The 25,748-nt window shown below is 32.6% G+C and overlaps 4 protein-coding genes across 16 annotated transcripts; 2 read left to right on the top strand and 2 right to left on the bottom strand.

The window, feature by feature from the left end:
* Positions 1-3,768: 3,768 nt before the first annotated feature.
* LOC110812657 (F-box protein CPR1-like) lies at positions 3,769-5,540 on the bottom strand. The gene is made up of 2 exons (XM_022039477.2): positions 4,411-5,540; positions 3,769-4,294 (listed from the first exon to the last, which is right to left on the bottom strand). The coding sequence occupies exons 1-2, from the start codon at positions 5,278-5,280 to the stop codon at positions 3,962-3,964; spliced, it is 1,203 nt and encodes a 400-aa protein (XP_021895169.2). The 5' UTR covers positions 5,281-5,540; the 3' UTR covers positions 3,769-3,961.
* A 2,011-nt stretch (positions 5,541-7,551) lies between these two features.
* Positions 7,552-13,551, bottom strand: CPR1 (F-box and associated interaction domains-containing protein). Of its 13 annotated transcripts, none has more exons than XM_088207290.1 (8): positions 12,222-13,551; positions 11,551-11,644; positions 9,973-10,157; positions 9,784-9,852; positions 9,410-9,536; positions 8,602-8,651; positions 8,085-8,422; positions 7,552-7,963 (listed from the first exon to the last, which is right to left on the bottom strand). In XM_088207290.1, the coding sequence occupies exons 1-2, from the start codon at positions 13,460-13,462 to the stop codon at positions 11,605-11,607; spliced, it is 1,281 nt and encodes a 426-aa protein (XP_088063416.1). In that variant the 5' UTR covers positions 13,463-13,551; the 3' UTR covers positions 7,552-7,963; positions 8,085-8,422; positions 8,602-8,651; positions 9,410-9,536; positions 9,784-9,852; positions 9,973-10,157; positions 11,551-11,604. The 13 variants fall into 13 exon arrangements, with proteins under 13 accessions (XP_088063416.1, XP_088063417.1, XP_088063411.1 ...); XM_088207291.1 differs by having other exon boundaries at positions 9,410-9,550; XM_088207285.1 differs by lacking the exon at positions 9,784-9,852.
* Positions 13,552-16,695: 3,144 nt separating this feature from the next.
* TDT (tonoplast dicarboxylate transporter) lies at positions 16,696-20,040 on the top strand. Its single transcript, XM_088207283.1, has 6 exons — positions 16,696-17,351; positions 17,671-18,151; positions 18,438-18,481; positions 18,654-18,749; positions 19,067-19,580; positions 19,818-20,040. Exons 1-6 carry the CDS (start codon positions 16,914-16,916, stop codon positions 19,862-19,864), a joined length of 1,620 nt encoding a protein of 539 aa, XP_088063409.1. The 5' UTR covers positions 16,696-16,913; the 3' UTR covers positions 19,865-20,040.
* Positions 20,041-20,983: 943 nt separating this feature from the next.
* Positions 20,984-24,277, top strand: LOC110812625 (cysteine-rich receptor-like protein kinase 29). Its single transcript, XM_022039443.2, has 7 exons — positions 20,984-21,852; positions 22,298-22,423; positions 22,540-22,661; positions 22,781-22,991; positions 23,259-23,496; positions 23,604-23,754; positions 23,844-24,277. Exons 1-7 carry the CDS (start codon positions 21,051-21,053, stop codon positions 24,144-24,146), a joined length of 1,953 nt encoding a protein of 650 aa, XP_021895135.2. The 5' UTR covers positions 20,984-21,050; the 3' UTR covers positions 24,147-24,277.
* The last annotated feature ends 1,471 nt before the right edge of the window (positions 24,278-25,748 follow it).

Consider the following 25,748-nt stretch of genomic DNA (forward strand, 5'->3'; position numbering starts at 1 on the left):
TACCTCCGTGACGGTGAGATATCGTGATGTTCTTACTGGGCTAGTGTAGCTCACTCCTTATTTAACCATTTCAGATCAGGAAGACATGGTTCCCGAGCTCGTTCCGCAGGAGGACGACGAAGGGGATGCCTAGAGACTCTGTAGTCATACTCATAGTTTTATTTTCGAGTTTCTCTCTTAGTTAGTTTAATCTTTTATATTTTAAGTACGTTTTTGGTTTTTCGTGTAAGGGATGTTAACTGAAATTTTGATCTCGCTTCCACATTTGATATATTTAAATACTCATTTCATTTTAATATTTTCGGGGCCGTTACAGAACCCATATCCAACATTGTCAACAAACTGGTCGTTCCCATACTCTGTCCAATATGAGTGCAAAAAATATTATCCCTCAATACCCCGTCCGGTATGAGAGTGAATCAGGTCGTCCCCATACCCCGTCCGGTATGAGCGTCAAAAATATCATTTCTCGATACCTCGTCTGCTATGAGGCAACATTCACGGTAGGGTTCTTTATGTACCCGATTTATCCACCATTTCTCAAGATATCTAATAAGACTACCATTCATTAATTCACGTGACCAATTAATTTTTCGTTTGCATATTAATTTTTAATTTCACAAATCAACCGTAAATCACGCAAGACAAGCAATATATATATCAAGAAAGTATAATTGAATCAATTAACCATTGCAATATATCATCATGTATTTAAAGCTATAAATTCAACCATCAGTTAAACAGGACAACAAATAAATTACTAACCGATTTTTGGCTCCATTGATAACCTGTAATTAATCTCGAAATTTTCTAAATTAAACTTTAATTCTATAACAGAAAATAAGGTGAGAGATTCTTACTCGAATCGGTGTCTGAAACATCGAACTTTCTACTGCGACTACTAGCGGTTCCCAAGTTTCCTAATTTTTCATGCGAAGATTAAAACACGCTTCACGTACCTAAAAATACCCCAAAAAATCCAAAATCGGTATTAAAAAATTTTTTCGACCAATTTTAAAATTCCGGCAGAGCGGCATTGTTGTGCATCGGTCTGGTCGTTTTTGACAAGTTTTATACCTATCTCAGCAAGAAAATACGTTAGGAAGCCTCGGTTGGCCAAAAGAAGTAAAAAAAAAAACTACCAGTGGCGAGATTTTTCAGTGCGGTGGCTTCGCCGGCTCACCTCTGCGGCTGAGTATTTTTCTTCGGTCAACCTGTAAAAACCAGAACGGTGAACACAATAGTAAAAAAATTGCACGAAACGGGAAATGGAAAGGGGCTCATCGGAGGTGATTTCGGGTTTTGCCTGCAGTTTTCGACTCATCCACTGTTCCTTTTACTTCGATTTGGCCATAGGAGTGCTTAGAATCAAATTCCAAGCAGATAAGATAATTTTTACCTTTTTTGGCGGTCAGAGGTGGCTCCGGCGCGACGGTGAATGGCAGGCGGCAGTCAGCTCCCTTCTCCGGCAGCTGGTTCTTCTTCTCCAGCGGGAGGCTGGCGGCTAGGGTTTGGGTTCGGTGTGATACGAGATATTTATACCCGTCTAATTTAGATCTTGGTCGTTTATCGCATTTGATCTTGACCGTCCGATCACGTTTAAAGAGGTAATTAATCTGCACTATTCATCGTGATTTGTTCTCGACCGTCCGATTGCACTTAAAGAGGGAACAAATCTGGGTTATTCATTGTGTTTAATTACGATTGTCCGATCGTGCTTGAGGAGGGAACATATCTAAACTGTCTACACGGGCAAGAACGCATCCGGGCTGTCAGATTGTGGGCACACAGATTGTAACGACCCCAGAAATTTAAATAAAGAAGTATGTATTAAAAATTTTAAATGCGGAAGCGAAATAAAAATTATGATTAACATCCCTTACACAATAACCATAAACGTATTCAACGTATGAAAGAATAAGCTAATTAAAAGAAATACTCGAAATAAAAACTATAAATAAAACTATAAAATCTTTAAGCGTCTAACTCGCCGTATTCCTGAGGAACGGGCTCGGGAACCACGTCTTCCTGATTTGAAATGGTTAAGTAAGGAATGAGTTACACTAGCCAAGTAAAGATATCACACTATCTCCAGCGACTGGTTTTTCTTCTCCGGCGAGAGGCTGGCGACTAGAGTTTAGGTTCGGTATGATGTGAAATATTTATACTCAGCTTGCGTTAATCTAGGCCGTTCATTGCATTTGATCTCGACAGTTCGATCGCGTTTAAAGAGAAAATGAATATGGACCGTTTATCGCGATTTGATCTCAATAATCTGATCACGTTTAAAGAGGAAAGAAATATAGACAATTTATCGCGTTTAATTATGACCGTCCGATCGCGCCTGAGGAGGGAATGAATTTGAATCGTCCACGCGTGCGGGAATGTTTCTGGACCGTCTGATCGCCAGTGTGGCCTCCTGTGTGGCATCGAATCAGCGTGCCTTGGCACGCATTGCGCTTCGGTTCGTCGAGACTGCTGACTGGACAATCTTATGTGGTATAATTTTCTTTAATTGCGTTCTGACCCCCCAGTTTTTCATTTTTCTTTCAAAAATACTATTCGAACCCAAATTTTCACCTATCTTTTTTAAATTTATTTTTAATTTCGTCTTCAACCTATTTTTTTTCATAATTTTCATTAAATTAAATTTTATTAATTTTAAAATTAGATTTTTATATATTTTTTAAATTTTAAAATTAATTCCGAACTAAATTTCGAGATTAGATATTACATTAAGACCTAAGGCTAATAGATTTTTAAATTGGAAAGATACTTGTTCGACATAAACCAAGCCAATATGATTGTTAAGAATCCAATAGCGTAAGTATTAAATAGAGTATTTCTTAACCATATAAGTATTTTAATATTTCTTAAAAAAAGTATTATAATATTTAGTCTCAGATACAAAAAAAATATTATAATTATCGAGTTCTTAAATTAGAAAAAACACTTTTTTCAAATAAAGAAAAAAATACTTTTTTCAAATAAAGTAAACTAACGATATTATTACGAGATTCTTAAACTAGAAAAATATTTACTTCATATGAACCAAATCAATGAAATTGCTAAGAACTTAATAGTATAAATATTAAAAGAAGTTTTCTTTAACCATGTAAGTAGTTTAGTATTTTTTTTTGAAGTATTATAATATTTTATTATTTTATCTAGTTACTTATTATTCTCTTAAACTAAAATTTTATTTATTTTTTAATATTAAACTTTATTATTTATTTATTTTTTAAACACACGTGATATAGGATTCAAATTTAATTATTATTTTTTATAAAAATATTTTGACTAAATTAAAATAACACTTTGACTAAATTAAAATAACACTTTATCACTGAGTTATATTTCTTTTTCTATCAAAAAATAGAATTGATTAATTTTAATGCAAATAATCGAGAAACTCATGCTCGTTATTTTTAAACAATTATTATTTTTGTCAAAAGATCTTATGACTTTTTAAAACGTAGTAACTAGAAAATTTACTATCGTTCATATATGATCTATACTAAATCTGACTAATTGATCATCTTACGTTCTCTATATTTTTTCAATATTTCTTTTTTCTCTCTATTTGGACCAATTCGCATAATATCGTAACTATAGTAGAGTTAATCACAAAGTTCGAGATGGATTAATATTGATCCTCTAAGCCCGAGGATGCCAAAATATCAAATTATGACAAAAAAAAAATGCATGTTCGATAAATTTTAAACTTATTTTTTGTAAATTTTTAAGTTAGGATATATAAAAGGAAATCATAATTAGAACTATGTTTTAATTTAGATAAGAAACATATTTCAACAAATTAAAATTAACTTAAAATTCTCAACCAAAGAACAACTTTTTCTTAAAAAAAGAAGAAGATACGAAATTAAGAGAGGACTCATGAACCCTAACACTTGAAGAACCCTAGCAGTTGACACCACCTGAGTCTTCTTCCTCATGCGAATCATGGGGACTTGTAAGCAGCCGGAAATGGTGAAACCAGGCTCCCATCAAATACAGTGGCTGCAAAACCGTACCTCGGAGCTCCAACAATGGCGAAGTCACGTACTCTTCTCTTTCTCCGCTCATACATAATCAACTTGTTCCCGCTCTTCTCCACCACCACATCGCCGTTTTTCTTCACCCAAATCGGCTTCAAGTACATGAACGACAGGTCCCGGATCAGCGGTCGTGCGAGCACCATCGTCCGAGTCCATGTTTCCTCGTTTCCGAACTTCTTCATCGTCCACATCTCCACAGCTTCGTTCCTCCATAGATGAAACACAGTAAAGCAGCCCTGCAACATCAGTATATATATCTATATATAAATACGTAGATCAATCATTGTTTTGAATTAATTCAAAGAGTCGATTAATTATCGAGAACAATTCGAAATTCAAATTATTCCGTAACCTGCAAAACACTGATTTCTATCTGGCAGTCTTCAGGTTGTATGAGTAGCGGAGGTCGAGTGACCTCTTCGAAAGCTTCTCTGCTCATGTCGAAGGAGACGATGAGGACTTTCATCGTTTGGCCGAATCCACAAGACGCTTTCCAAACTAGAGTGTCTTCATTTTCAAGCCAAATTGCTGCTCGAGAGCTAATATGAAAAGGAACATTAACCGTTTTCCTCCATTGGTCTTCACGCAATGAGTAGATTTGAGCTTCAACACGGTACGAATCAATGTTCTTAAATGGCTTATCGTAGAGATAAATCATTCTCATGACATTGTAATCATCTTCCTTACGATGATAACCAAACCCTAGAGCAGTAAAACAAGAATGTTCAATTGTGGGAATGTCGAATTTGGGAATTGGTAATTTGTTGTATTGGCCTGTACAGGGGTTGTACAGAAAGATATCTTCATTTCTGGAATGATCAGAAATGCAAACAAGGCCATTACAGGTGCCTGAAAGCTCGGCTTTGTCAAGCAAGATTGAGAATGGTGGGTTCAATCTTCGAGTTCGTCTCCAGTTTTTGTCTTCAACGCAGATCATCTTGAAGTCCTGTTTGAAAATCAGATTAGGTAAGTCTCTTTCCTTGGCTTTCTTCAGCTGATTCTTGATGAAGCTTTGACAGTGAATCAATGCATATATGGGCTTTGAGACACAGTTGAAACGAGCAAGAGATTTGGTGGGGAGCCTTGAGAAAATTTCAGCAACAATATCAGAAGGGAGATTTGCTGATACATATGATGGGAAATGATGAAACTCATCCATGGCTGCCAAAGGATGAAACTCATCCATGGCTGCCAAGACAGAGCTTGTTTGGCCAGTAACCATTCTGAGACTAGTTGCGTAATATATAATGAGGAATTTGCAGAGAAGGTTTGTGATGATTGTGAGGAAGAAGATGGATGAAGATCAAGGTATTTATAGGGTTACAGTGGGGATAATTCCATTGTGTAGAAAGAATCTTGATCATGTACTTTAATGGCGATATCTGAGGGGATTATGATTTTACAGGGTCTGATTAGGGAGGAGGTAAATCCAAAAGAAGATTACTCAATCAAGAGAGATTATGTGATATCAACACCATGAATTTCTGGACAAAAAGGAGGTCTCCATGGGATTGATGTAAATATTTTTATTTATTTTTTAAATGGAACTGTAAATTTTAATATGAGGAAAACTATAAAATAAATTAAAAAAATTTAATCATTTTACAAATTTGATCAAGAATAATTACTTTATAAATTTTAATAAATAAAAAAATTAATTTATCACTGATACTCAAATAACTGTTTTTATTATTTTCTCAAATATTAAAAAATATGTATTCACGCGAGATTTTCGCCCATAGCATTCCACGTGCATGAATTACTTAAACTTTAAGTTTTAGTGACGTTAAAAATTACTTATAAAATCTTATGTTTTGTCGTATTATATGACACGTTTAAGACAAACAAAATTCACACAAAATTATGTAATCCAACGCGATCCGCGTTATCTACCCACGAAGATTTTTATGAAAGGAAGTCAAATTCGATTTCAGTTGGCAATCTCTAAAGAAAACAAGAATTAAAATTTTGAGATTTCAGTGACATTTGAAAAAGGATCTAAACAGAGATTGCATATGCATGCACATCAACGAGGATTACATTACCCTATATGCATGCATGATGTACGTGTACATATATCTATACATTTTAATATATGGGTATTTTTGTAAATTTGAATTTCTATTTTAAGGATGAAAGATATCAAGAGGGAGAAATCTCAAAAATCCATTGTATAATTAACATGATCTTTCGTTTCCATTTAAGCCCAATTGATTAAATATCTCTTTTACCAATTGAGTAAAAATGGAATACAAAAAATCTATATATAGAGGTTATAGATATCTTTTTATCAAGTGTTGTAACTATTGGACTATAGTACCAATAAGAGTATCCATATATGTATTGATTAAATAATTAAAAATGGTTATTACAAATATTTATAACAAATAATTTTGATTCAAATAATTAAAAAAATTCTAATTCAATGTTGTATTTGAAAAAAAAAAAATCTAGAGTCAGAGTTGTTAATAAAATTATTTTTAACTTTTAATTCCATTAAAAGTTTAAAAAAAATAATTTACAATATAAAAAATCAGCATCTCATCAATGTATATGTTATAACTTAGTCTAAAGTTTTTTTTTTTTTGTTAACACTTGATTTTTTGGGTCATTTTGTACATTTTTTACCTTCAAAAAGACAAGTGTTAAAAGTTAGATTCTTAGTTAATGTAAGGGTAAGTTTGTATCATGTTGTATAAAAATAGAAGTTACTTCCATTAAATATAGTATATAAGTGTACAAATTTTTTGGTTTAAGAAATCATTCATGTAAGAAGTATTGACGTACAAATCAATTACCTTAAATAAACTGACGCGATAATTGCCTCATTCATATTCGAAGCTTTGCGTGGTAATTGTTATTTATACTATATTAACCGAATTCACATTCTAACCTATACACTGCTCTATAAGTAGGACGTTAAATATTTTTCAAATTCACATTCTAACTTGCTAGCTTAAACCAATTTCATAAATACCTTTTATATTTGAGTAGAAATGATAATCAGATACGTTTATTTCGAAAAAAATTATAAATAAAAAGTACAAGAAATCGCCATACTTCAATGAATTGTTGGACAAAGATGTTTATAAGAAACCACGGCCCTTGGTTTTGCCTTCTATCTGGTCAAACACTAACACCATTATGTAAATGCACTATAGGAATAAGAGATGGAAGGTTTTGTGGCTAAAGCACAAACACCAATCATGTTTTGATTGTAATTTTTTATTGAAAACATTTCTTTGATGTAATTAACTAAGTAGAATTCGTAACTCTGTTAAAATAATGCAAAAAAAATGATTATAAATGAATACACCGAACTTCATTTTTAGAAAGAAATGTTTGATATATTACATTAAGATTTAATACTTGAATCGAGAAATGAGTTTTAACATAGTAAAAAATGCAAAAAAAGAAGTGTTCCGAGTGGTAATTCACAAATAGAAGATCCCTAACCATAATGCCTCTTACCTATGGACGAACTAATGGTATATAATCATGTAAAACAAGAGAAATCTTTTGTTTAATAAGCATTTGCTAACATAACATGTCTTTCACATGTCTTTCATAACACGACTTCTAAAAAGTCCTAGAGGCTTTGAATAAGTCAAAGAGTTCATCAGTCTTCAAATCCCTGACGCTAAATAATCTGAAGCTAAAAATAAGTTTACATAAGATTTTTGAACTCCATACGTTTTCATCACCCACACATCAACATAATCACCACGATAATTGACCGCCATACATAGACATCATCCCAACACGACAAACCGTGGGAAGCCTTATTAATATTTTCAGGCTGTTCTACCTGCTTGTACTCCTCAAGTCCTAAATCCAAAGCAACAACAACCTTATTCCTGTTGGTTTCTCCATATTTTTTTTTATTAACAACCCAATGCAAAACCCTGCGAGCAAAGACTCCTATATTATCTTTATAATACCCCAAAACCTAATCCATATCTTGTATCCTCCTCCAGGTGTTAGTATTTAAACTATAAATTCTAGTCTCAAATTTAAATAACTCACCATTTGCACCTTAAGACTGCTTGCTTCTAACCCGTTTACAATCATCATCAATGGCATTATACCCGAACCTATATACACAAATGAGGTGAGAAAGTGTAATCAAATATCAACATTGCTTAAGCGATAAGGAAGGAATGATATGATACTCCCTGATTAGATGGATTCCAAAAAGTGATGTCGTCCATGATGTTTGTGATACACAATAAGCCATGGCAAGAACCAAGAAGCTTGATGCTATGATGATAGAAGGGCTGATGGAGGGCCAAGGCTAGAGCAATGAACTTTCTCCAATAAAGGAGCGACATCAACAACGAATACCAACGACTGAAAATTACATTCTGCATATTAGAAGTAGAGAGTGAAGAAGACGGTGACTTCATTTTCTATTGCATAGATATTTGAAGCTTCCTTTGGTTGACTTGGTAATTGTGAAAATTGTAAAGGGCATATTAATCATTTTACAATCATTCGTTACTGGTTGGAGTTGTTCAGCAGTTCAAAGTAACCAGCAACTTACCTGATGATGTAGTATACCATACATTTATTGTTGCTGAAAATGCATGTTACCTACCAGTAAAATCAATTGTGCTAAGTTGAATTCTTCATTGAATAAAATTCAAAGCACTAAATATTTGATCAAATGTTATGCCATAGATGCAGATTGTGCAAATGTTAAAGAGTTTTTCTAGTAGAAACTTGCATCTTCATTTATTAAGTAATATATACACACCCACTATAATACGACATAACAGAACATCTAAACAAGAATATACAAAAACACAGCCAAATCTAGACCCACAACCTTTTATAAAGAAAGAAAACATATCAACTATGAAACTGAATGGTAGTAAATCAAATGTTAAACATTTCAAAAGGGATTTGATTATTTTTCATATCTTTTCATTGATGATAATGTTTATGATTTAGTACACATACTTTTAGCCATACATATATGTTAGACGTTAATCAAATGTTAGATGTTTCAAAATAATAATACAAATTAACTCCAATCTAATTTTAGTTCTACTTTTCATTTTAACCTTCACATACATATATAACTAGAACATTTTTTTTAATATTTCAATGACTCATTCCCACCTTAAATTATTTGTAGAGAGAATTTAATCCCCACTCCAAAGTAAGAACTAAATTTTACTCTAAAAAAATTTAAAGCATGAATCGAGATCATGCTCTAGTTATATATTTTATGTCAAGACTAACATGAAATCAGAACAAACAATTAGATAAGAAATAGAGCAAAAGAGTCATCAATATTTCTTCTCAATCTCTTCTTTAGCATTTACTGGTTTGAATGATAAACTTACTCCAGAGAATCCATGGTGCTGCCAGTCCTGTTGAAGCCAGGTCTTCCAAACTCATTCAAGGGAAAGAAATAAAGTCTTCCAAAAACATAAGTTGGAGCTTCTTGCAAACCAACTACCCAGCTAGCACCTGAAATGAAAAGGCTAATTCCAATTTCAACTCAAATGCCAATTAACACCCCATAATCCATAACCAAAAGAATATTTTTAATTAGCATCATGCAGCTTTGATGAGCGTGAAGGAATATAAATGCAAGAAAACAAATTTGAGGCCGTGAATATAGGATTCTCTTTGGTGCATAAAAATATTTACATTCTTGTCTGGTAGTTACTTGAGTATAAAATCTAATCTAAAAACATTTCTAGAGCAATCGTACCTAAAATCCTTGGCCCATAAAATCTAGTAATTTTTTCTGCTTCATTCTTCTACCTTGCTACCCTTGAGACTTCATCAGAAAATCATATAGCTACTATTGTATTCAGTGAGGGAAACTTGCAACAAATCCCATTTCACATATAAGCAACTAAAGTAAAATGTATCCTTGAAAAAGAAAATTATGCTGTACATTACTATTCTTCTCCCTACTACTCTTGAGATCTTTGCAGCAAGATGATCAGTCCAAAAGTGCTGGAGAGAAAAGAAAACCCGTGGTGTGGCCACAGAGCCATCAGACAACCCTTCAGTAACCCAGGTTGACCCTCCTTCGCACCTTTGCCTCCTACTTGAAAACTGAGAACTCCATGCCATCAGCTATGATGCAATTTCAAAAAGGGTCATTAAGGATAATTAAAAAGGACCAACAAATTTAGTTAGAAATTACTTAAAAGGACAATTAAGGGGAAAAAAAATTAAAGACGATCCAAAAATTTTGAAAAGAAAAAAGATTACAGTAGAAACAACATTCGCACAATGAAATCTTCATAACAATTACTGTTTAACAAGAAAGCGCAACCGAAAGCAAAGAACCATCACTAAATAAAGAAAGATGGCAAGTCTCACATTAGTAACTATTCGACCTCTGTAAGTGCTTGAGATTGCATATTTGGTGCTTGTAATTAACTCTTAAGCACATAATTCTAGTTTACGCATTCGATAACAAAATAAGCATGACCCTGATTAGGTGCTTAGAAGTAACGTTAGCCAAAAACATATATTCTAACTTTTTTGTTTTGCTGATAAAGATATTCTTGCACCAGCTTTTGCATAATGACACGAAGTCGCTCTTTGAATACCTTAACACTCTGTTTGAATCGTAATAAATGATACAATTTTAATGTAGGGTATTTTACGGATGTAAGAAAATCATGTTTGTTTCAACTTCCAATGGTAACAAACAATATCTAACTGACAAATTTAGGATAAATTTTAAAACTACCGAATCGGCGGTATGTGAATGGTAGGTTACTTTTTTTCTGTTTATATCCCCATATAATATATTTAATTTTATTTTTATCCTCACAATTTATTATTTATTTAAATATAAATGTAATTATATTGGTAAGTAATTTAATTTTTAATTTATTATTTATTTTATTAAATATAAAAATTTAATTTGCAATAATTATTTATTAAAATATAAATATAATTATATTGGTAAACAATTTAATTTTTTTTTTATTATATATTTCTTATATACCACTTGTTATTATATAAATAGGTAAGGATAAATTAGTAATTTAACTGAAAATACAACCACACCATTTTATCATCCAAACAAAAATATACCATTAACATACATTAATATACAATCATCCAAATATAAAAAAATGTTGTCATCCCCATCATATGTCATTGTCATCCAATTACTGTTATTATTATATATTAATTAACCATCACTAAAATTTATCTAAACAGTATGTAAAACAAGCATTCTCCATGTTTACTTGGTTCATTTAGTATTTTACCCTCAGGATATTACCCACAAGAATCACTCCCAGGATCTGAGCTACCTAAACCATCTCTTCGAGAATTGGCGTAACCATCATTTTCTGACTTTTTGCAGATGCTAATTGTTTTGTCCCTATTGATTTAATTTTCTTGGCATTTTACTATAGTTATTTATTCTCTAAATAAGGAGATAATATTTTAGTTAACAGAACAGAGCATTTCTTTAAGCAATTCTAAAAAATCCTCTGGATTTTACCTTGACTTGTAGCTCTTCTCTATTGCGTACTGTGCCCCCTTTGAAATTCGATTATCACAGAACCAGCTTAAACCCTACAGACAGAAAATCATCCCTGAAAATAACAGGAGACGCAGTTTAAGGGTCAAACTTGAGAGAGAATATAGGCAGGAAATGATATGTCGCATTCTTAAATTTTAGATTAGATATATTAACAACAGTAAGAAAATGCCTACTAGTGGCAGCTCAATGATGCAGAGTACTACCTAAACATTGAGAATACAAGTCCAATTAACCACATCACTATCCAAGATCATAAATTAAATCAAGGCCTCAACTGCAGCATTTTTAATAAAACCATACTCGAAGAATCTTTTACCAGCTAGATTTCGCTAAATATGAGTAAAGAACTGCAAGATGCCATAGTCAAATCTTCAAAAATGTCTAAAGCAATCAAACGCAATTGAATAAGACTCTGCAATGTTAAGTATTACATTTCTCGTTATCTAACTGGCTCTTTATGAACTTTGAATACCATAGAGATAAACTATAAGATCAATCGTATATTATAAGATTACTGATTCATATCCAAAAAGATAACCGGAAAAGTTATATGAAAAAGAGCAGCAAAATGATATGGAACAAATCAAACGATTAAGCAAGAATTATAGCAGATATAGCATAGTGTTTACCTATTCTTCCTATTTCTACAGTTGTTCTTCTTTTCTTGCTCCAATTTCCTGCTGTTATCCGCTCTATTTTCCTCGCCTGGAGATACAAGGCTTGCCACGTACATCTCCGCGCTAAACCCACCGTGGTCACCACGTATCCTCAGAGTCCTCAGTCTTCTGCTATTCAAATCATACCACATCAGCCTCCTGTTATCCAACTCCACCAAAACCTTATCATCATCATCAGAATAAATTAACGGTCTCAGATACGAAAAACACCCAACACTCGACCTAGGTCGAGGAACTATGAACAGCTTAACCCACGATTCCTTCACTCCATATTCCTTCATCACCCAGACGTCCACATATGCTTGCCCGTAGTTACAGATAACGCAGAGGCAGTCATTCAACGTACCTAGGTCCATTTGAAACTCCGGGGAGTGATCAGCATCATAGTCAGGCACAGGCACTATGTGGAACAACTCCGCCGCAAGATCAAACCCGAAGATGACATTGCGGTTGCCCAATTCGTGACTTCGAGGCATAACCCAATGGAGATTATTGCAGGCCAGAACACCATAGCCTCGCCGGAACATGAGGTGATAATAGAAATTAAAAAGGAACTGTAGCTGAAACGGCGACGTCTCAACTCTCTTCCACGAATCGGTTCTCAAACTGTAGACCTTAACCTCGTAAGGGAAAAAGCAACCGATATCATCATCTTCGTCTCTCCTAAACTGTACCATTCTTACAACCTTGTAATCGTCGTTAACCGAATCGTACCCGAACCCGTAAAAAATGTAACCCCGAATACCGCCGCCTGCCGGATGTTCCACCGGCGAAACAGGTAATCGATGAAGTTTCCGGGTCGAGGGATTGTATAAAGCCAACTCAGACATGGAATTTGAGAGTGCAATCAATCCATTGCAGGAGCCAAAAACTTCAGCCGGACCTCTAGGTTTCAAAGGATGCTCGATTTCTTTAGCAGTATCCAGTGATCGGAGATCGACAGAGTAAAGATGCAGATGTCCTCTAAGTAAAACACTGCGACCGGCGCCGGATTTGACGGATAGATCGAGGTGAGACTTCACAAAATCTTCGCCTTCGATCAGAGAACAGCACGGCTTCGACAAGCACTTGAAGCGAACCAGAGACTTAACAGGAAGGTGAAAGAAGACGTCGTTCACGAGGTCCATCGGCACTTTCTCCATTTCCACCGCTGCCTTCATCGTCTCCATTGCAGATTTTCTGATCGGAAGCATTTGGTTGCTGTGAACACCTACCCGCGGCGTGAGGTATGGTGGTGAGACTGTTTGAAGGCCGTTAGGTACACGTGTCGTCTTTGTTGGCAGAAGCTTATTGGATAAAAGAGTTGGTGGGTGTTTGTCATAAGGATTAAATAATAATATTAAAAAAAAAAAAATTTAATATATTACAATTAATATTTATTTTTAATAAAAAAAGTATTATATTAATGAAAATAATTTTTGATAATAATCAAAATAAATTTTTTAGTATAGAGATAATTATTAAGATAAAATCCATTAATAATTAGTAAAAATATTTATTTATTTTTAAAAAATATCTCTATTATATTATAATTAACATATATGTATAATTTAATTGATGAATATTTAATTTTTTAATTAATTTATAAACTTGTAAATACATAAAATAATATAATAAAAACTGAAAATGGGCTCTGCCAGGGGCAGATTCCCCATTTATAAAGCAGGATTGGGGCCCACTAGCTGGTTTCCTAATAAGGAAAGTCCATTACTTAAGAAAGTGTACTTTCCTTTTAAGGAAAATTTAATTTGTCTGAGATGATTACGGTACAAGCTTATTATAGTATTATTTTTTAATTATTTATGAATTCTTTATAAATAACCATTAATATGCTAATTTAAAATTAAAATTATTATACTTTACTTGAATATTACATATTCAAAATTTATTAAGCACTTATAACCCGTAATTTTAAATTTATTGACTATATTATTTGATTTAATATAATTAATAACTATAACATATTAATTTAAAACTAAAATTGTTGTACTCTTGCTTGAATATCGTATATTTAAAATTTATTGAACACGTATAATTTATCATTTTGTGGGTTTATCAATTATACTATTTGATTCAATATAACTAATAACTATAATATGTTAATTTAAAATTAAGATTATTCAAAATTTATTCGGCACGTATAATTCGTCTTTTTGTAAATTTATTGATTATACTATTTGATTAAGTGTGACTATTAGTTTATTTCCTCAATGTATTAGTGATACCGTGTTAGTCAAATTAAGTTTATTTTTAATTACTCATTATATTCCGATAAAAAGAATATTTCGTTATAATATATTTTTTTAAATTTAAGTAGATATAACGAATTAAAAATTATGATATGTAAGTAGATATATCGAATTAAAAATTATGATATGTATTCTTATTCTTTATATTAATCTTATAATTTAAAATAATTATTTGACTTAATTTATTTTGTATTTAATGGTGTTGAATATTTTGTTGTTTCGTGCAAAGATTTTAGAAATGGCAAACTTCAAATTTATTTTGTATAACCAAGTAAACCAAATTCTATGATACATTATGTAAAAAATATATATATATGTATATATGTATATATGTATTCATATCCATCTTCTTTGGTTGCCGTATGGAATAATATTATATGTTCGAAGTTGAAAATTTGGAATGATTGTTTTTATTAATTAATGGATAGGTCATGCCACACATGTCCAATTTCTTTGATTCATCATCCATGATGTCATGTCGCCATGCATACGTGGCAATCTCATGCTCCAATCATAGAGATAAATTACTATTTAAACATGCTGATGTGTCAAGTTAATCCCTTACAAATATATATATATATATATATTTAGATGCCACATAAATTGATTAAAACCCACATCATTTTCCATGTCCCACATAATTATTCATTGAAAAATAAGAAGGAACATTATCTTACAAAGCCTAGAAACGTACCATCACATCTTTCTTACCATTCAAAGTTAACCGTTATATATATATATACATGTATACATGAGCAAACACATATAAATATATATTTCAAAATTTAATTTATTCCGCCCACAATGATTTATTTAAGTAAATTGAGAATTTATTTCATTAATATATTAATAGAATTGTAGTAATTAAATTAAAATAAATTTTAATAAGTCTAAGTATATTTATTAAAAATATATCTTAGTTTTTAATAAAATATTTATAATAAAAAAATATAATTATTTAATAATTGATAAATAGAGGAAAGGTGATGGCTTTATATATATATATATATATATAAAACCAAGAGCCGGTGGCCTAACCAAAATTGAGACATGTCATGATGTCAAATCTTAAAACATGTGGCTAGTTTTGCTTTTATAATAAGACTTGATTTGGATTAGGCCAATGAATGAAAAAATAAAATATAATGAAAAGAAAAAATAATTAAATGAAAAATATTTTACAATTTAATTCGAGATAAAAGAGAAAAAAAAATTGTAAAATTATTAAAGTACATGAAGTAATCACAGTCATATAATTTCGCTTTAAATTGAAAAATTAGATAGGGCCGAATGAGCGTGGTCAAATATTTAGTTCAATGCTTGGTGTATATATAGAAAATTTTGAAAAAAAAATTGATTTTATTCTGATATAATATTAATTTTAATTGAAATGGATGATTCGTGTTATTTTTTGTTTTTTGGATTCTAAATATATGAATACTTCTATTTAAGTTAATTTTTAAAAGTATAAGATTTAAAAGTCATTTGCTTAAATTTATAATTAAATACGTATTTCAAACTTGACCTGATGTGTTTAATTGATCTCTCCGTAAGTCTTGACTACTTATGTTCGTCTATTTTTTATAAATAGATTTGATTGGTAAAACTACTATCGTAAATAACTTATTGCCTGTAAACGATATATTTTTTTCTACAAGATATAGAGAAAAAAAAATTTTTGAAATTGAAATAAGTTTTAATGTATTCTTATATTAAGAGAATACTTGATACTGTAATTAATGATAGATATAAGATATATATTTTTTATTATTATGAAATATATACTTAATCTTATGTTTAATAAAAGTCGAACATTTAATTTTTATTTTATGTATTAGATAAGAGTTAAATTTTTAATTTTCTACTTTAGGTGAATAAATATTATCTGATATAAGATAATGTGTGTATGTAATAGATAATATTGTTGATTGCTACTATATTAATAAGATTATCGTTTTAAATGATCGGTAAGAAATGTAATTTAGAGATAATTACTAAAACGGATGAAATTAGTTTTTTTTTTTAAATAAATTATCTACACAATATTTTGACCAAATAAAAGATGCTAGCATCTTTCAAAAGAAAAAGTATTTACAATTTTATCTAAATACCTTCCACGGTATCGATGTGGGATTAACTTATAGTTTAGACGCCTCATGTTACCCAATTCTTTTGAGAAGTCATCCCACCAAATTTGCAATTAACTCGTACACAATTCCCTCCACATCTTTACACGACAATTATATATATACAAATATGTACGTATGTATGTGTTTGTGTGTGTGTGTGTGTGTGTGTGTGTGTGTATATAAGCCATATATATAAGCCAAACACGCCTCGACTCTTAACCTTCCATTTCTCTCCCACCTAATCCCATCTCACCATCTTCATCAAAATGAACGCCGCCGATGACATCTCCGGCGACCCCAAGTCTCCCCTGCTCCCCCTCCGCGACGATCAATCCCACCGGCCGGAAACCCAGACCTCAACATCCACTCTGCTCACATCCTTGCTCGCGCCCGGCAACTTCTACATCCTTCTGGGTCCCCTTCTGTCTGCCGCCGTTTGTCTGTTCGTGAAGCTCGACGGTCCGACGACCAGCCGGAACATGTTGGCAATTCTAGCGTGGGTTTTCGCCTGGTGGCTGACGGAGGCGGTGCCCTCGCCGGTAACATCCTTGGCGCCGCTTTTCCTGTTCCCGTTGTTCGGAATTTCGTCGGCTAATAGCGTCGCTCATTCTTATATGGATGACGTCATCGCCCTGGTTATTGGGAGCTTTATACTCGCTCTTGCTGTCGAGCATTATAACATTCATCGACGGTTGGCTTTAAACGTGAGTTTTTTTTTTTTTTTTTAATTAATTTTTGTTAATTGACAATTAATTACTCTAATTAATCATTTAAGATGCCATTAAGTTTGCGTTTACATGATTAATTGTTAGTTAAATTAATAATTATTAACTGTAATCCAATTTTTTAATTTCAAATTCCAGATTAACTTTAAATTATTTCAAATATAATCTAAACGAATTAAATATGTCAAAATTATAATATAAAATTAATAATCTTATATAATTAATAATTTTTTTAAGGTGAGAAATTCATGGTTACGATTAATTGTTAAGAAAAATAGACTTCCGGGTCCCACTTCAGGTAACATTATTGTTCTGCGGGGACCCACTAAATCCGCCGTTACTCCTACTGGGAATATGCGCGACGACGGCGTTTGTGAGCATGTGGATGCACAACGTGGCAGCTGCGGTGATGATGATTCCGGTAGCGACCGGAATCTTACAGCGGCTGCCGGTGGCTGGAGGTGGACAATCCGACGTCGTAGGGAAATTCTGCAGGGCGGTGGTTCTGGGGGTGATATACTCAGCGGCGATAGGAGGGATGAGCACGTTGACGGGGACAGGTGTGAATCTGATATTGGTCGGGACGTGGAAGAGTTATTTTCCCGAACAAGAAGCGATCAGTTTCAGTACATGGTTCTTGTTTGCTTTCCCTTTGGCCTTATTGATTTTCATGGCTCTGTGGGGTATTCTTTGTTTTTTGTATTGTTCAAGAGGATCTGGACAGGTTCTTTCTGCTTATCTGGATAAAACCCATCTCAAGAGAGAGCTTGCCATGCTAGGTAAATAATTTACCTTACTCTTTATTTCAATATATATATATATATATATATATATATATATATAAGCCAGACCCATGAATTTGTTTGGCATTATCTTCTGTGGGTCAGTTTCTTTTCTCACCACCAAATTCCAATGGTGGGCCTGCGAGGTTTAATTCAATTATCAGCCACACGAAACATATGAGAACATGTACTCCGACTCGAATCAATAACTTTTTTTAACTCGTGAATTTATGTTGTGGGTGGTTTCTTTTCTCATCACCATATTCGACATTGATGTGAACAGGTCCGATGACTTTTGCTGAGAAGATGATCTTAGCTATATTTGGGGTCGGTTTTTTTTTTTTTTTTTTTTAAATAATTTTTTGCTCCTTTTTTCAAGAAATTCAAGAAAATTTACTAATATTTATAGTATTTTATTATTATTACTATAATTAAAATATTAGTTATGAAATATATTAATATGCTGGAGTCATAATTAATTAGAAAGATTATGATGCAGATACTTATAGCTTTATGGATGACAAGAAGCATAACAGATGATGTTCCTGGCTGGGGTGCCCTCTTCAATGGCAAAGCTGGTGATGGAACTGCCAGTGTGAGTTTTATTAATCTTACACGTAGTGGTGAGTTAGGGTCGAAAATCGAATCGGGTTGGATTAAAATTAAATTTAAAATTTTTTTAAATTAAATTCTGAAATAGTATCACTTCAGTTTAAATAAAGTTGGATTAGAATTTATATATATTAAATTTATTTATATTTAAAAAGTATGTTTGACTCGTATGGATTAATCGCTAATTTCTAGAATCGAGAATTAGATATACATAGATTAATTCAAACCAAAAATAAATTTGATATTGATTTCTAATTGTTTCCATAAAATAAATAATGTTTTGTATTGATACAATTTTAGGTTATGATGGCAACTCTTTTGTTCATAATCCCAAACAAGAAGCAGAAGGGAGAGAAGCTGATGGACTGGAACAAATGCAAGAAGTTACCATGGAACATCATCTTGTTGCTTGGAGCAGGATTCGCCATCGCTGACGGAGTCCGGTCCAGTGGCTTGGCGGACGACTTATCATCAACCCTAAATTTTCTCGAACATGCACCGTACTTAGCCATTGCACCTACGGTGTGTCTGATTAGTGCTATTATCACAGAATTCATCTCATCCAATAATGCCACTACAACCTTGGTCTTACCTCTCCTCATCGAAATTGCCAAAACAATGCATCTTCACCCTTTACTTCTCATGGTTCCCGGGGCAATAGGAGCCCAGTTTGCTTTCTTGTTGCCTACCGGAACGCCTTCAAACACCGTTGGCTTTGCAACGGGTCATGTCGATATTCGAGATATGATCAAAACTGGCCTGCCGCTTAAAATTGCGGGAATTGCTGCTTTGTCATTGTTAATGCCTACACTAGGTAATGAAATCAATACCATTTCTCTTTATTATCATTACTTTTTAATTTTTGCGATTATGTACGTTACATATGCTTTTAAGATTTAAAAAGGAGATACTTTTAAGAAAATACTTGAACTCGAACTTATTTCATTCGATCAAGAAGTGAAATTTTACGGGAAAAAAAAAGTAATTGAATTGTCTATTTTTCGATTATTAATACCATAAGGGTTTGACAATTTCCAACATGAATTTGCAGGGGTTTATGTTTTTGGAGCGACTAAAGAGATCCAAATTGGGGTTTAAGCATACTTTCTTGTATATCTATGTGTGTATGTGTGTGTGTATATATACATATATATAGAATGATTTTAGAAAATTCATAAGAGTATGGGTTAATTACCGTGTTGAGTTCAACAAGAACTCATTTTCTTTCCAGAGATTGTTATATATACAAACACATGATATGCTTCTTCTCTGTATCCCTACCATTTGTTTCTTGATTTCTTGATTTCTTTCATCTTCTTAATTTACTCTGTATCTGGTATGAACAAACTATTTTAAAAAATGGGTTATCATTAAAAATTTATCTAACATAATAATTTAGGATACAATTAAATTATAAAATATGTTAAGACTTAAATATTAAATCAATCTGTATATTATTTTTAAATATTTGAATTAGTTTATTTATTATATGTGTTAATTTATATTTCTTAAATATTACTAAAATTATTAATAAATTTATCATATAGTAATGAGTAAGATGACATACTTAAAAATATTTTTAATTAATAATTTTTTTAAAAAATATAATATAAAATATATTTTTTTAAAATTTGATGAGAAAATTTAATCAATCAAAAATATTATTTATGACATCGAATATAGATTAATATTTATATTTTTTTACTTTATTCACTGGGTCGTCATCCAGTTTTCCTGTTCGGATTAAATAATAAATATTTCTAAAAATAGCAATTAAAATAATAATAAATATTATTTAGAAATATAAATTCCAATGAAAAAATAAATAAATGTGTTTCGCGAAAAGGAAAATGCTCGCGATGCATGCGAAACGCGGAGACTGACAGACAAAATACTTAATCCAGTTTGTTTCTTCTTTGAATTTCTTGTATGTGTTGAAGCATGTTTACGGATATGACAGAAGATAGCTTTGAATCAAAAAGTCTGGGTTTCATATATGTCTTCATTGAATTTTAAAACCTTTTTATAAAGAAAACAAGAAGAAAAATTTGACTTTCATGGATTTTTTTTCAAACTATAAATATATTAATGTTGTATTTATATAGTGACAGAATGGCATGATAATAATCTAAATCTATAGCTGTGAGCATTTTCAGAGTAACCAAGTCCGTCAATGGCTTGTCTCATTATGCTCCCATGTGGAAAACGCCATGGACTATTCTAAAGCAATTTTCATGGATGGGGATTTCTATTTAAGCAGATTCTGATTGGAGTAAAGTAAGCCATGGAGTGTTATTCAGCTTTGTTGATTCTTGCATTTCTTCTCTCATCAATCTCTTCGATCTCTAGCCAAGATGCAATAACTCATTTTTGTCTATACGAGAAAGGGAATTACACTGCGAATGACAATTATTCGGCCAATCTCAATCTCATTGTCTCCTCTTTTTCCTCAGTCTCAAAAAACGATTATGGATTCTACAACATGTCCGTTGGCCAACACTCTGATAGAGTTAATGCAATCGCTCTTTGTAGAGGTGACAAACGTCCGGATGAGTGCAACACATGCATCAGAACAGCTGTTAAAAATATCACAGTTGATCTTTGTCCTAACCTCAAGGAGGCAATTATATGGCGTATCGATAATTGTATGGTTCGGTACTCGAATAGAGAAATCTTTGGTGCAATGGAAACTGATCCTTCTTTCCATGCAAACCATCCAAATAATGTCACTGATGTTGAAGGGTTCAATAAGATTCTGAGAAGTTTACTGGATAGTCTAAAAACGACAGCTATTTCAGGGGATTTTCGTCGAAAATATGCTGCTGGAAATGCAACAGGCCCAAATTTTTTGACTATTTATGCTCAAGTTCAATGCACTCCAGACTTGTCTGAACTAGAATGTGATGATTGTCTTGTTAATTATTTTGAAGGTCTTCCAGGATGTTGCGGTAGCAAACAAGGAGGGAAGATTGTTGGGCCTAGTTGTTATTTCAGATTTGAGATTTATCGTTTCTATGAACCTGAAGTTTATTTATCAAAAACTGGTTCACCAAATATATCTACAAAGAATACCACCATTTCAAAAGGTATGTGTTACTATGTATATACATATATGATATTGGTATCATTTTAGTTTCTTTTTCCTTTAATGTTATATATATATATATATATATATATATTCTCTTTAAAGTTACTTTATAAGATTTAAATGTACTGACGTTCACGCTCGAGAGATAGAGAAACATACTGAAGTGTTCTATAATTTTTTTTTTTTTAAATTATGAATCTGTTCGATTCATCACTCTTATTGAATACATTAATTCTATTGAACCGAGTATGTTCTCCGTCATTTGCTTTTCTAGTTTAGATTAATAGTTAATTTAAGTTTATTCCATACAGAGAGGATGAAGAGAGGGTTGATTCTAACTTTTTATTTCATATATTGCCAATATTAGTAATTAATTGTCTTTTTTAATACATTCTATAGAATTTTCGGTGAATTTATGAGACTTCTCTATGACAATTTTGCAGGAAAGAGGGGTGGGAGCTCTAAGACAATTAATATCATAGTTATTTCCTTCGTCATTTTTGTAGTAGTTTTACTTTTCTATATTTTCATCTACTTAAGAGTGAAGACGATACATGATAAAGTTAAAGGTAAGTTATGACTATTACTAAATTAGAAATGATTAGTTCCTGTCATAAAAATAAGATTATGTCATAACTTTTTTGTTTTTCTTCCATATGTTGTTCCTATTACTCCATTGGTGAAGTTGAGAAGGAAATATACAGTTTAGACTCTTTGAAGTATGATTTTAGTACTATTAAAGTCGCCACAGACAACTTTTCTAAAAAAAATATGCTGGGACACGGTGGGTTCGGTGCAGTATACAAGGTAATTAATCATAAGAACGAAAGAGTTATCTAAGACCATATTTAAGATTATTTAAATATATTAATTTATAGTTTAACTTAGTTTAATTAATCGTACATTTTATTTGCATAAATTTTCAGGGTATACTTTCTAGTGGACAAGAAATAGCTGTAAAAAGATTATCAATAGATTCAGAACAAGGTGATCAAGAATTCAAGAATGAGGTTTTGTTGGTTGCTAGGCTTCAACATCGGAATTTGGTAAGGCTTTTAGGTTTTTGTTTGGAAGGAAATGAAAGGATCCTTATCTATGAGTTTGTTCCCAACAGTAGCCTTGATCACTTCATATTTGGTAAGCTCTAACTTTTATTTTAATTTCAAATTTTTTCTTATTTGAAACAAATCTAGAATATTTTTCAAAATTATTTATGCAAATCTACAATTAGTTTGACTAGGAAATGGTGAAAGTCCTTAAATTAACAAAAAAAAAAAAAAATTGAGCTCTAGGTATGAATTTATAAATAAAATTTATATATACAAAATTTTTGAACTTGTTTGAGACATAATTTTATTAAACTTAGCTCATATATTAAATCTCTAGTCTTGAATGGTTGTGTAGATCCAATTAGGCGAACCCATTTGGATTGGACAGTTCGCTATAGAATCATAGAAGGCATTGCTCGAGGGCTTCTTTACCTTCATGAAGATTCTCGTCTCCGAATAATTCATCGCGATCTCAAAGCTAGCAACATCTTGCTAGATGCAGAAATGGGTCCTAAAATTGCAGACTTTGGTATGGCAAGATTATTTTCTCTAGACCAAACTCAAGATGACACAAGTAGAATTGTAGGAACCTAGTAAGTAACAAAAAATAATATCCTATACTTATAACCTATATATTGTCGAAAAAAATAATTTTTCTCATAATATTACTCAAAAAATCATCTTGAATGTCCTTGTACAGTGGATACATGGCTCCTGAATATGTTTTGAAAGGAAACTTCTCTATTAAGTCTGATGTCTTTAGTTTTGGCGTCTTGGTTCTTGAGATTATAAGTGGTCAAAAAAATAGTTGTTTTCGTATCGCAGAGGAGGAAGAAGATCTTTTAAGCTATGTAAGTATGAATAAATTAATTCAAATACGATATTAGTACACATTAAACTTAAAATGTCAAAAAAAAATTTATGCTTCAAATTGGTGCAGGCATGGAGAAATTGGAGAGAAGAAACAATTTTAGATCTTGTGGATACCACGTTGATGCCAACAATTGGGTCAAGAAGTGAATTGATAAAATGCATACACATCGGTTTGTTGTGCGTCCAAGAAAATATAAACGAGAGGCCAACCATGGCCTCAGTTGTTTTGATGCTTAATAGCAACTCTCTCTCTCTCCCGGCACCTTCAAAACCTGCATTTTTTATTCACAGTACTATTATATCTAACGTACAACCTTCAAGGTTATTATCTGTAAATGAGGTCTCAACCACAGACCTAAGTGCTCGGTAATGTCATTAGTGGGAAGAAACTTAAGTGCTCTAAAAGCACAAATGGCTGTAATTATGATCTATTTGCTTCGCATTTTTATTTCATAGTTTTTTTAAAAAATATTTATAATAAAGTAATTATATTAACGAGAATTTCTATTTTTTTCTAAATTTTAATGTAACGGCCCCGGAAATATTAAAATGAAATGAGTATTTAAATATATCAAATGCGGAAGCGAGATCAAAATTTCAGTTAACATCCCTTACACGAAAAACCAAAAACGTACTTAAAATATAAAAGATTAAACTAACTAAGAGAGAAACTCGAAAATAAAACTATGAGTATGACTACAGAGTCTCTAGGCATCCCCTTCGTCGTCCTCCTGCGGAACGGGCTCGGGAACCATGTCTTCCTGATCTGAAATGGTTAAATAAGGAGTGAGCTACACTAGCCCAGTAAGAACATCACGATATCTCACCGTCACGGAGATAAAGGTGGGTAGAAAAACACAAAAAGACCAATGGAGCATAATTTACAACAAAACCTTTTATCAATAATAAAACTTTTACCATCCACTTACCTTGGTGGAATTTATGAAAACAATATGGGAAAAACAATAACATTATCATAATCATTGAATAATCTAAGCTGTAAAACATAACACTTATCACGCCTCTTGTAATTCAATCATTGTACAACATATCTTTTTCTCATTTACCAGCCTACTAGTATCCGTGGGGGTCCATAGGGGTTCCGCTACCCGTTAACCTTTAACATCCATAATCAGTTTCCAGGGCCGTCCCCATACCCCGTCCGGTATGGGCGCCAAAACCATGAACCTCAATACCCCGTCCGGTATGAGGGTGAAACGGGCCGTCCCCATACCCCGTCCGGTATGGGCGCCAAAACCATAAACCTCAATACCCCGTCCGGTATGAGGGTGAAACGGGCCGTCCCCATACCCCGTCCGGTATGGGCGCCAAAATCATAAGATCTCCATACCCCGTCCGGCATGTGAGACCACAATCCCGGTAGGGTTCCCTACGGACCCGGTCCGTCCACCATCTCCCAGGATATCTAGTCAGGCTGACCCCCATAATACAATTATCAGTCTACACAATCTTTCATTTTCCTTTTCCTCAATCAGCATCATCAATTCACATTTAAACAAGCAAATCGTACTTCATACCAAACAGACAACATACAGTATCAGTTTTTCAGTCATTCAACCCATAATAAATAAAAACGTAGTACATGCACACAAATCTGTAAAATGAACACATCAAACCTCATTTTGCATTTAAAGCTGTAAACAGGCCAAATAACAGTAAATCATCAATCACACTAGACTCGGGCTCCATTAGCAACCTTAAGCAATTTCACACATGCGTTAATTCAAGAAATACCGTTTTATCATTTTGAACTTTAATACCGTGATAGGAAATAGGGTGAGGGGTCCTTACTTGTTTTCGGGATCCGAATACGATTCACAGTGCGCCTGCAGGCCGTCCCTAATTTTCCCTGAATTTTTCCCGGGGAACTGAAACACACTAACAGTACCTGCACGTGTTCCAAAAAAAATCCAAATTAGGCCCAGGGCCCCTTTCGGACCAAATCGCAACT

The sequence above is a fragment of the Carica papaya genome, chromosome 7 (genome assembly GCF_054855325.1).
Source record: "Carica papaya isolate Zhongbai chromosome 7, ASM5485532v1, whole genome shotgun sequence".
In the NCBI taxonomy this organism is placed as follows: Eukaryota; Viridiplantae; Streptophyta; class Magnoliopsida; order Brassicales; family Caricaceae; genus Carica; species Carica papaya.